Below are 12,933 nucleotides of genomic sequence, written 5' to 3'. Positions count from 1 at the left end.
TCTGAGTTCTGAGAACTTTTTTAAATAAGTCAACCAAGCTTAATGATGAAGTCATGAAAACCCCAGTTTCTAGTCAAGAGATAGATGGTTCAGAGGCTTCAACCTATAGAATCTTGAGTCTCTATAGACAGGTGATTTCAAAACTGATTTGACCTACAGTGTATGCAAGGATGACAACTGCAAAACCGAGTACCTGGCTTGCTAGTGGAAAGAGATCCAATGTCCAGGGCCATGGGAGCACAGTGCTTTAAGGAATTAGTGGGAAGTATGGAAGCTGAGGAGTATTTCTCAATGTTTCCTGGTCTTTTAGGATTTTGATTTTAAAGGGTGCAATTATTTATCAATTCAGATATGTCTCAGGATTTACAGACCCATGGCAATTTTTCAGTGAATCATAGGAAGTATACGATGCTGATGAGTCATTTGACTAGTGATACTCAAGGCTATTGATAAGGTTACATTTGGGGGCTAGAAAGAAGGCTTGGTGGTTGGAAGCACTGGCTGCTCTTCCAGGGGGTCAGACTCAGATTCTAAGGAACCACATGGTGGTGCACAACTGTCTCTGTCTCTACTCTATTTTGCCTATACTCCTCATGCACCATGATCTCACATGATGCACATGCATGCATGCAAGCAAATGCTCCGACACATAAAATAAGTAAATTTTTAAAAAGCACATTTGGGAGGCAGAAGCAGGTGGATCTCGGAGTTCAAGGCCAGTCTGGTTTACAGAGAGAGTTCCAAGACAGCCAGGGCTACACAGAGAAACCCTGTCTTGTGGGAGAAGGGGTGGTTATATTCAGAGAAGGAGGAGTAACACTAAAGATGCTTGAAAAAGACATAGCAAACATATGTTTAATTAAAATTACACACCTCTCTCTCTCTCTCTCTCTCTTAAATGAAGTTATGCCACTTGGGATGACGAGAATTTTCCTCTCTAAAAGCCACAGACTTTCTAAAAGAAAACCTAACTATCAGACATGGGAAACCTCCTTTAGAACTGTTCTTCAGGGGAGGCCAAGAGACTGTGAAATAATATCGTTTGCTGTTGCTGACTTTTGTTGTCCCTCAGCAATTGAAGGTAAGACCCTATGGCTGAAGACACCAACACTATGCAGAAGACTTGGAGGAATCTAGCTGAACAGACCTGGAACCCTGCTCCTGAAGACTGGTTTCATAGTATCTGATGGAGCTATGCAAGCTGCCCAGGAAGAAAAGGAATCAATAGTCCTACCAGGGGTAATGCCTATGACAACAATGACAAAAAAGACAACAAAAGTTGTTCTCAAAGGTGCAAGAGAGAGGTATCTTTACCCTAGGGATAACCAAGAGCCATCTAATTGGACTTAAGGCCAGTTCCACAGGAGAGAACTTATGTCTGATACTGAAAACTACCCTACTACCTATATCTGGTAAGGCCATTGACACCCGAGGAAAACTTACTACTGCCACTTGATTGAACCAGTATAATTCCAAATTACATTCTAAATATTTATCCTTTTATCTTGTATTCCTAATCCTTCACCAAGAAAATGTCTTTTTACAGTAGACAGATATGACAGAGCTTGTCAAAATGGAGAGAACAACTGACCCTGGTGTACCCAGTCCCAAATGATACACAACCCCTAATCTAAGGCAAAAGAAACATCACAGAAGAGGTGGAAAGGTTCTAAGAATCAGAGTACAAGTCAGTACCAGGATGTCAGCTGCAAGACACCATCTTCTATAGTTGACATGGAAACTGTCAGAAAATTTCACCAGGTCCTATCTCAGGAGAAATCTCACAAGGTCCTATCCCGAAAAGAAGAGGTTCAGGTAAGAGGCTGCTGACAGAGGGAGAATCAACTTTCTCTAGGGATAACCCCTTAAACACACATATATAACACTAATTTAGCAGATTAGATTTGTACACACACACACAAATTAAAGAATAAGAGGCCAAACATTTGAGGAATAATAGGTACAGGAGACACTCGATGGATTGGGTATGTGTGTGATGCAAATAAGTACCACATGTGAAAATCTATAAAAATAAAAGGCCATGGCCGTGTTCTCAATCACTGCGTTAGTTTTTTTCCTGCCTCCTCTCTTCTTTCCCCTTCTTTGTCAGTACTGGGGAATCCAGGGCCTTAAACATGTTAGGCAAACACCCTACTGCTAAGGTATATCCCGGTCCTTCTACTTTAGTCTTCCTCCGAGATAGTGTCTCACAAAATTACTCAGGTTGGCCTTGAACTTGTGATCCTCCTGCCTAGGTCCTCCATACAGTTGTATTATAGGCCTGTGCCAGTGGCTCAGTTTTACTTTGCTATAGTTGCTAGAAGAGATACAAAATAATACACAGTTCCTTTTAATACTAATTTGTTGATGTTGAGTAAAATGAAGTTTGGACAAAGAAATATCTTAGATTTACTGTGTCTTTTTAAAGCAACTATATGTGAAACTATATGTATGTGAAAAAATGCTAAAGCACTTTCATATGCTCAAATCAAATGAAGACTCATCTTGAGCTCACTCTTTATCTAACTGTGATCAGCAAGGTGAGTGCTGAGACAGGAAGGAGCCCTGTGGAACTAGACATAGGGCATGAGTGCACCAGGAAACCTACTGTACTCAGAACCAACATGACACAAATCAGTCATGCTGCCACACAAGTCTATCTGTCCATAGGCACAGCCACACACTTACCTTTCCAGATCCAAACACAGCCTCCTGGGCATATCTGATGAGACATTCTTTGCAGAACAAGTGAGCATCCGCACACTGTGTCAGCTCCTCAAATGGAAACTCTCCATAGCAGCAGCGGCATTCAATCAGTTGGCCATCCTGTTCGCCACGACAGATATATGTTAATGTCCCTGGAACCACCCCTAAGAACGGAGGTCCCATCTATTGCCCTACATGCTTCCTTGCCCCTCACACACTATGAGGTTAACACCAACTCCTATGAGACACCAAATAACAAGACATGTCATTGCTGTCTAAACCTAGCTCAGAAGCTAGATGCCATGGCAAGGGATGTGTGACGACAATACTGAGACACTGAGAAAGGGGGCACTAAAGTTTGAGGCCAACTAGAGCTATATGGAGTAAGATCGTGTCTCAAAAAGTAGGTAAATAAAAAGATATAAGCCTAATTCAGGATATCAGTGTAACAATACCCCATAGCTACAGACAGTGGGCAGCTGCTCTAACAGATGCTGCTGAACTGACTAAAAAAGGTTAACAGCAAGACACATTAGCCCAGAGGCTTGCTAAAGCTGGACTTTGCTCCTCTTGTCAGAAGACAGGAGTGTGAAGAAATCTTAAGCCAGACCTTGCTTTTGGTTAAGAGACTGAGGAAAGCAATTTACATCCGTAAATGCATGTGATGTCAGGGCTCACTGATGAGACTGCATCCCGCTCACTCTCAGTATGCTTGAAAAGGCCACTAAGCAAGTTGGCAGATACAGCACAGAAATACCTGGCCCATGGCTACATATAGAAAATCTGAGTTCTACATTTCCATCCAAAACTAACTACTGGATTTCTGTAGCTTTTTAGGGGGAAAAAAGTAAAAATTTTAAAATGTAAAAATGTCACTTTTTGTTTATAATTTTTTGTCTTCATAAATTTATATGGCTATTTTGTCTGCAGGCTCTTCGTGGGTTTTTCTTTTATCGGTCTCCTAACAATATCTTCCCTGGCTCAGCTCAGCTTTCCCCGGCTCTCTTGTCATGAACTGTCTACCCAGACGGCTAGCCCAGTTCACTTCCCACTGTCTCTCATTTTCTCTCTGCTCTTTTCTAGCCCAACTCAACCTTCCTCCTTCTTCTCTGACCTACCCTTCTGTCTCCTACACTTCTGCATTCTAATACTACTCACTCCAACTCCTTTCTCCCTCCTCCCCTCAGCCTCTGCTCGATTTTATAACCTCTCCTGTTCCTAGAAGTCCAAGGGCCAACTGGAAGAACATAGGGTCATTTACAGGGTCAAGCGCATAAGTATTTTCACACTATGGGTTTCTGTTCATGCTCTTTAGAACATGCCCTTTTAGTTCTGCTTTGGTCTCGTATAAAGTCAGCCTCCTCTAGCGGACGTTACTGACTTTGACTTGAAAGAACTGCAAACTGACACGTCAACGGGAGATTTTATATTCAAAAAGTTTGTTTTCAAAAGCCCGAATGAGAAAACCAGAATAGTGAGATTTCAAAATACCTTTTGATACTGTTCTTCATTCATCTGCAGGGCAAGCAAAAAGTCTTCATGCTGAAGAACAAAAGAGTCACACATTCAGATACAAACGTAGAGAGAAACCATTAGCATGGACTTCATCCGTGCATATTATTAAAGGTACCGCGGCAGGTAACATTGTTTAGTAGATAAAAAAGCTACCAGAGCTTAAATCTACAGAGTGAATACAGGAGCATACCAACACAAAACACTCTGGAGTAGCACAGAACAGCAGAAGCAAACACAAAGCTAAGTGGGCCAAAACCAAGTGTGATAACACAATTTGCAGGTTAAGCTGGGAAACAACAGCATTTGTGTATTGCTGCAGACGGAAAATATCTGACTGTAAAGGAGGCATGTGGTGTGAACTCATTCAACAGTATATATATATTTTTTTTTTTCAGATAGACCTCTCTATGTAGTCCTGGCTGTCTGTCATAGAACTCACTATGTAGACCAGTAATTCACTATGTAATTAGTGATTAGATGGGGAAGGTCCCAGCTCATTGTGGGTGGTACCATCCCTGGGCTGGTGCTCCTGGATTCTACAAGAATGCAGACTAAGCCATGAGAAGCAGACCAGTAAGCAGACCTCCTTAACCTTTGCATCAGCTCCTGCCTCCAGGATCCTGCCCTGTTTTTAGTTCCTGTCATGACTTCCTTAGATGATGAATGGTTATATGGTAATACTATAAACCAAATAAAACCCTTCCTCCTTATAGAAGTAACAGAAGCGTAACTAAGACAAGACCAGAGAAACCAGACCACTTCACCATGCCAGAAAGCAAAGATGTGGTCAGAGACTACTGGATTAGGACAAAGGGGCTGCCTGCCATTGGTCAGAAGGACAATTCAGATATAAAGTTAATGGCTACAAATAACAGATAATCCATTTTAAAAATCATTTTTTGGTTAGCTCTGTGATTTTAACTTTAACTTTGTATGTATGGGTATTTTTCCTATATGCGTGTCTGTGTACTATGTGTGTGTGCCTGGTGCCCATAGAGGGCCAGAGAAAGTCATCAGATGCCCTGGGACTGGAGTTACAGACAGTTGTGAGGCATCATGTGGGTGCTGGGAATTGAGCCTATGTCCTTTGGAAAAGCAGCCAGTGCTTGATCTCTGAGCTATCTCCGCAACCTCCCATGGTGGTATTAACAAATGTGACTCTGTGATGGATGGATGGATCAAGATGAACACTTCTTCAGATTCTAATGTCTACCTGAGGTACATATTTTTACCCACACATATATATCACTACTTCATTTTGAGAGTATTTATCCAAAGACTCAGTTTCGATTAGTCAGTAATTTTTCTGTCAGTTGTTTTCTTCTATGTTCTGTGGTGGTAGAGGTTAATTAAGGAGGGGTGTGCTGATTCAACTATTCTCAACTCAGTTGACAAGTGCCTCTTCTCAGGATATGTTTTTATGTCTAGATGGTGTAAGAGCACTCCTGGACTTCTCATTTTGTTCCATAGAATTACTTCAAAATTTGCCAGAAAACAGCAACAAACACTACCGTGGACTGCTTGGAATATCAAAGATATTTCCATGTGAAAGATATTTCCATGTGAAAGTAGTTTTTCTTTTCACTTTTTTTTTTAGAGACAGCTCAAGCTCTCAGTATACAGCTCAAGCTGGCCTTGAACTTGTGACTTTCCCTGCCTTAGTCTCCCCAGTGCTGGGAATACAGGTGTGTACACCACTGTGCCTGACTGATACTGTGGCACATTCTATTATTTTCATGCTGGTCTGGGAATTGAGCACAGGACCTGATTCATGCGAAGTCAAATACTCTCCAGCCAGCCACATCTCTGGCATTCCCTTATTAAGTTATCTAGGCTAGCCTTGAACTTTTATTTAGTTGGCCCTGACTCCCAAGGCAGCTGAGGTTTCATTCCAACATCATCTTAAAACATAGGAGTGCAAACAGACTGCTCAGTCACCACTGCTTGCTGCAAGTTTAACACAGTTTAAAAAAACAAAACACGTGGCCGGGCAGTGGTGGTGCACACCTTTAATCCCAGCACTTGGGAGGCAGACACAGGTGGATTTCTGAGTTTGAGGCCAGCCTGGTCTACAGAGTGAGTTCCAGGACAGCCAGGACTACACAGAGAAACCCTGTCTCGGAAGAAAAAAAAAAAAAAAAAAAAAAACCCCAGCAAATTCTATCTTTTTAAGAAACATGACCTAAGGTAGTATATACCTGTAACTCCAGGCAGATGAGAGTAGACCTTTGTGAGTTTAAAGTCAGCCTGGTTTACACAGAGTTCTAGGACAGCAGGAATACACAGAAAGAGATCCTGTCTCAAAAACAAACAAACAAACAACAACAAAAAAGTGTATTCTCACATGCCTGGGTCTCTGGGAACTCAGTACCTGAGGCTACCAGAGCCTAGAAAGCTTTTTATTAAACAATTGGTGCATTCCAATTGAACTGAATGGTTAGAAATATTTGGGAAAATACTCCACTTTCTTTTTTCTTCACTTGATGGGAATGAAAGAAATATTTTACTTAGCCTTTTTAATGCAAGGCTAGATACTTGATCTCTGGGACCTAAGTGGAAACAAAAAAACAGACATGTCATAGGACATGTGTGCCCACAAACATAGATTTGTTTAATAAATGGAATAAAAATTTTTAAAAATTCTCTAATGTCAATCGGATTTATAAAACCATGAGGTTAGTCACTATCATTACAAAATAGTTGTTTCTACTTAAAACCTTTTTATGCTGAAAAGAAGCCAGTAGACAAGAAACCCGCTTCATAAAGTATGTTTCACTCCATAAAAAAGCAAACGAAATGAATAACTGATCAAAGAGAACACACAAAACCTCAAAAAAACCTTTGTTGTGAGCTGGTTCTGGTGGCTCCTGCCTCTAACCTAAGCAGCTGGGAGTATTGAGGCAGGAGGATTTCCAAGCATTCAATACCAGCCTGGACCCCAACCAAACCATCCAACACAAGATTCTCTTGCTTTAGGTTTCAGTGTTAGACTTAAAGGGCTTGAACTCATAAACCCAGCCATGCACCACGCTCCAACAGGGGGCAAACTAGAAGCCCAAACCATATTCCCACATCAGAGCACAGCTTCCTACCTCTGCCATCTCTTTCATCTTCTGCTCATAGAATTCCTGCTCTTGCTGCACAGCTGGAAGGAGGGCCTGCTGGTCATAGGACCTACAGTGTCGACGCTTGTTTTCCAGAAAGAACATCCTCTTTTCTATTTTAACGTTACCTAGAAGACATATCCCAGAGTGAAATTACAGGGACAACTACTCAATAGGAATCCAGGCCAACCACGCTATCGTCAACAACTTAGTACTACCCCAGCCCTGTAGCAAGACACTATAGGTTCCCACAACTCATCTTGCCACTGGAGACTGAACGCTTCACCGTGCTTAATCTGTGGTAAGGCTTTTTTCCTTCCTCATTTTTCTTTGTGAGCACCAACTGTAACGCCTCTCCTGTTCTGGCAGCACTACACCGTGAGCATACACCTTATAAGCTTTACATGGATAGTGACAGTCAAGTTTTGAACTATTACAGATACAACTAGAATGGCCTGTGTTTGTTTATTGGTCAATCTGACAGGCAAGTATATAACTAATTCTTACATCTCGAGAGCAGTGTCTGTCCATGATTAGCAGCATTTCTTGTTAGTCTATACATGATATTTCCTACTGCACACATCTTCCTGCTATCAAGGACTTAAGGAAGGAAGAACCAACAGCTGCAGCTACTGTGCACAATGTGATGTGCTGTCCTAGTCACTCACGCTTATGCCTGTCCAGCCTTTGTACACCCCAGGCTACACTGTGCCCCACTTCAGAGACCTCAAAAAAGAAGGTACTAGATTACAACTTGACATGTTATCAGTAACATTCAGCTTCCCTTTCTTTACCTTGTTCGAATTTGAAATCTATGAAAGAATATTGATTCATTTCTTTCCTCTTTTTCCGTTTTCCACAGGCTTCAGGTGACAGCTCCTGCCATTTTTTAATGGCATCGGAAAAGGCCTAAAAATTGAGAAGGGAAAGGTTACCATCATAAAGATCAAGTAAACAGGAGGCAATCTTTGAGTGTCATCTTCCCTAACAATGCCAGCTCTGCCTAGTGTGATACCACCAAAATGCTTTCCAACAGATGAAAAGGTGATGCAAGGAAATGAAAGCTAGCCATGCATTATATACTTGTGAGCAGACCCTGTTTAGCCTCACTAAGCTTCCTTCCTTACACACCAAGGCTCTTTACTGTGTGCTGCAGTCTCAAGTCCTTAAACCAGTGTCCATCTCTTTCCTTCCCAAACCTGGCGTCACCAAGTCTTAGATCTTTCCTAACAGCACTTAAAAAGACTACATTCCTCTTTCAGCTCTTAGCCACACCCCTCTTTACCTCTTTATGGTCAAAGAGCCAACAGATGCTAGTTTACCCCCTACTCTCCCAGGGGTATGAACAAAATTAAGAAGCCAGATTTCCACCCCAACTTCTATTCAGCCCATATACTAACAAGGAGCCAAACACACCCCTCCACATGAGTTCTCAACTCCCTGACGTCTCTAGTAACAGGCATGTGCTAAAGCTCCCCATTTACTCTTCCTCATTCCTTTGCTGGCCCTCCTTCCCCCTACGTTGTGAGTTCACTCTACTGGATATACTTTAGGACCTCAATGCAGGTTTGCCTTCTGAAAACTGGTAACTCTCAAAAATCCCATCTCCAGTCATTTCTCTAGCCTTTTCTGTCCACTCACACATGTAATATTTGGCTGGCTCACAAACGCTGCTCATTAGAGTGGCATCTTACTCTTTCCTTGCAAACCTGATTTTTTCACTTTTCCTCCCTCTAGCAATGCTACATTCTTCTAAGCCTACTGGTTAAGTCCTCTATAAACATACTGTGCTTTTCTTCTTTCAGAGTATATCTCAGTGATGAGAGCATAAAATTATGTTTGCTTCTCTGCCTCATGTCATGTCTACCATATTATGAGCCTCTGGAGGACAAAAATGTTGCATAGGTTTCTAAAGGAAGGGCTAGCCCAAGTCAACCTAAAAAAGGCTAGATTTGCTGACAGTACAGCCTAGGAATTGATGCTCCCTTCTTTGACAATGCTACCTCCTGCCGATCTCGAGAACCCCAAAGCCTACTAAGGGTAACATCCATCATGCTACCTGTCTGCTCACCTTCTCTGGGTATCGAATTTCCCATTTCTTCCTTCTGGAATTTCCAAACCCAATTGCACGAATCTTTTTTTTTTTTTAAAGATTTATTTATTTTACTTATGAGTACACTGTAGCTGTCGTCAGACACACCAGAAGAGGGTACCTCATTACAGATAGTTGTGGGCCACCATGTGGTTGCTAGGATTTGAACTCAGGACCTCTGGAAGAGCATTCAGTGCTCTTAACCGCTGAGTCATCTCTCCAGCCCCCAATTGCACTAATGTTAAAGTCACAACTTATTACTCAGGTGCTGGAAAGATGCCTTAGCAGTTAAGAACAATGGCTGTTCTTAGAGGACCTGGATTTTATTCACAGCACCCACATGGAGGCTCACAACTGTCTATAACTCTGGCTGCAGGGAATCTGACACCTTCTTCTGGACTCCCCAGGAACCAGGCAAGTATGTGGTGTACAGACACATATGCAGGAAAACACTCATACACTTTTTTTTTTTTAAAAAATGAAAGATTCAGTCATTAAAGCAGAGGTGCTATTTGGAAGGTGAGCTCAGAGATCCTGAATGGTAGTGCACTGGCTTGGGGTTGAAGAGAGGGAAGAAGCTCTAGCCTGGAACTCTAAGCGGATTGCTATTCCACTTACATACTGGTTTTACATAGCAGTGAGAAAGTCCCACTTAAAATGAACATTCAGTACTTGTCAGGAAGCCATTATCTTTTAAAATGTCCTACAGTTAGTTAAAGGAGTCTCCAAGTTCTCACTTTAACAGTTCTATTAGTAATCAGCACTTCTATTACACTTGGCCAAATGCCTAATATATATACAGACCAGATACCATCAGACTGCCTTGTGACCACTGTGCACCAAGGCACATCCGTTACTTTCCTGCCTCTTAGGCTGTGGGGAGTGTCTTTCCATCAAGGCTCTGCTCTAAGTCTCCTTCCATCTTTCCCAGCTCTCTTATTGGCCTTTAGAGCACTTACCACACCGTGCCCCCATAAAGACTAAAAGCTCTTTGGATGGAAGCTACTCTGTGTCCTATTTTTTTTTTCCTTCTTCCTTCTTCAATAGTGCTGGGGATGGAACACAGGACCTTGTGCAAGGCAAGCCAACAGTTTCCCACTGAGCTCCACTCTTCCCCTAGCTTCTTGTTCTACTGACTCCCAGATCTTAAGGATCAGCCTGGTTGGTGCACTCTAGTAAGTAAAGAATCAAAAAGATCTGCCTAGGAATGGTAGGAGCTCAAAAAGAATATTCCTTTAGTTGTCTAATCTTTTTCCTGAGTTTATTTACATTTATAAATTATAACATCCACTCATGTAATAATTCTAAGTCAAATTCTAAGTCTGCTAAGGTTTTTAAGACATCTAAAAGAAAGGCCAAAGTTACCTTAAGAGATACCTAGAAGATCTAAGAAAAAAAAAAAAAAAAGAGGAAGAGGAAGAGAAAAAAAAAAGAGAGAGAGAGAGATACCCAGAAGGTTAGTGGTATACACCTGTATTTCCAGCACTAAGGGCCGAGGGCTGCTGAGGAAGGAGGATTTTGAGTTTCAAGCTAATGGAGGCTACACAGCAGGTCTCTGCCGAGAGAGAGAGAGAGAGAGAGAGAGAGAGAGAGAGAATGAGAATGAATGAATATGTGAATGAATGAGGGACGATGCAATGGGCATGCTGCCGTCCTGGAACCCAGGGGACAGGGAGAGCTTGAGTCTTGTAGAGCGGATAGGTAAAGGTGGGAACATGCCACTCCTGCAGAAACCAAGATGACTATTAAAGCCACACGCCAGAAGAAATCTATGAAGCTTGGGAATGGACACCTGCAGAGAGACCAACTTAGAGAATGGATGAAATGCTGGCCTGCTCCATTAAAGGCTTTGTATGTCCCTTTGATATTCCTGGTGCATGAGCTAGGGCAGGCAATGAACAAACTGAAAGAGATCGTCACATTACAGCAGAACAACTTAAAAAAAAAAGCTGGAAAGAAAAATCAAAATCTGAAGCTGGTTAAGTTCATAGGCCTGAGTATGCAAAACAAGGCAGGAGTCATGGTCAGTCTTGGTTGAATCTAAAATCAACAACACCACCGAAAAGCCTCTGGACAGATACATAAGGGTATTTCCTGGAAGAAATTTGAGAGGAAATTAACTGAGATTCCCAGAGTGGGTAGTACCTTCCAGCAATGGCCCAAGGAAAAAGCTCCTGGTTTTTGCCTTTTGGCCTCTGAAGTTGGTGAAGAATGCAACTAGCCTGCTGCCACTGCCACCCTTAATTTTAACTACAAAATCCGCTGAAAACTCAAGAAAGGAAACACAATAAAGAGTATATTATCTGTCTTAATAGCAAATATATTTCCAAAGTAAATCCTGAAAAAAGAGATTTTCTAAAAAGTATGTGTATAAAAAAGGGTGTTTGAGCCAGGTTTAATCTCAGCACTTCAGAGGCAGTGGCAGAAGAATCTGTTTTAAGCCAGCCTGGTCTAGAAGCAAATTTCTACACAGTGAGATCTCTCTTCCTAAAAGCAAGCAAGCAGAGTGAGGTGGTGCACTTAACCCTAGCACTTGGGAAGTAAAGAAGTCAGTGTACACTAATTACTACACTGTGTAGTTCAGGCTACACAGTGAGGCTGTATTATAAAAAAGGTGATGTGTATATGTGTAAGAGCTCTTATCACAATGAGAGAACTGAAAACAGGTTTCAAAATGACTGATTAAACACAAGCCTGTGCTCAAACCATGAAGGCAAATGCTGCAAAGCAGATCAAAGAATTGAGCTGCCTCAAAAGAACAGAAACAGCTCCAGCCTACCACTTTAAAACTGCATGCAGGTAATTAAGTGACAGCTGATTTTTTAAAAGGCTTATTTTTATGTTGTGTGTATGGGGGTTCTCCCTACATGCATGTCTGTGCACCAGGTGCATGCAGTGCCCTCAGAGGACAGAAGGGGGTGCCAGAGCCCCTGGGACTGGAATTACAGGCATAAAGTATGTTTGGGCAAGAACTTACTGAAACTACATAAGCCAGGTACCAGATCATAGCTTTACAGTATTATCTACCAAGAAACTGAAGAACAGTGCATACCTGACTTTTGCTCAAACCTCAGACGGTATATTTAAATTCAGGGGGGAAAGTAATAACCTAAGTTTTATCAGATACAAGATCTATAATTATAGAGAAAATGCAAGGGACACAGGGTCCAGCTAATAACATCCAGAGATACAGATGACAAAAATCCAGACTCTTGAAACCTATAGAATAAATAACTTTTTTTTTTCAACAAACTTCAAGAAAAAAAAAAAAAAAAGCAGGAAGGAGACACTCAGAACCTACAGATAAAAGACTCATCAATCAAAGACCCTTAACTTGGAGCTTGGTATAATAGAATAAACTATGAAACAAGTAGTCACATAGCAAGTACCCTGCTTTTTACAGAATAAACATCATCCCATAGAGCCTTATGGAGACTTGAGATTTCCTGCTTCTAAGTAGCACTTCTCACTCAGTGATTTCTAATCAGCAGCTACTTCCCCTGACAAATTCTGAAG

At 41.7% G+C, this 12,933-nt stretch overlaps 1 protein-coding gene across 4 annotated transcripts in view; it reads right to left on the bottom strand.

Annotated features, from left to right (window-relative positions):
- The window catches only part of Rnf216 (ring finger protein 216), a 102,232-nt gene that overhangs the window by 66,177 nt on the left and 23,122 nt on the right, over nt 1-12,933 (bottom strand). For all 4 annotated transcript variants that reach the window (XM_028756069.1, XM_028756068.1, XM_028756071.1 and 1 more), the window contains exons 8-11: nt 8,120-8,234; nt 7,314-7,453; nt 4,198-4,248; nt 2,689-2,826 (exon numbers count right to left, since the gene is read on the bottom strand). In XM_028756069.1, coding sequence (XP_028611902.1) covers nt 2,689-2,826; nt 4,198-4,248; nt 7,314-7,453; nt 8,120-8,234 — 444 coding nt within the window. The remainder of the gene's footprint in view (nt 1-2,688; nt 2,827-4,197; nt 4,249-7,313; nt 7,454-8,119; nt 8,235-12,933) is intronic.

The sequence above is a fragment of the Grammomys surdaster genome, unplaced genomic scaffold, assembly GCF_004785775.1.
Source record: "Grammomys surdaster isolate TR1022 unplaced genomic scaffold, NIH_TR_1.0 126109, whole genome shotgun sequence".
NCBI classification, from domain to species: domain Eukaryota; kingdom Metazoa; phylum Chordata; class Mammalia; order Rodentia; family Muridae; genus Grammomys; species Grammomys surdaster.
This window is presented reverse-complemented; position numbering and strand designations above follow the sequence as displayed.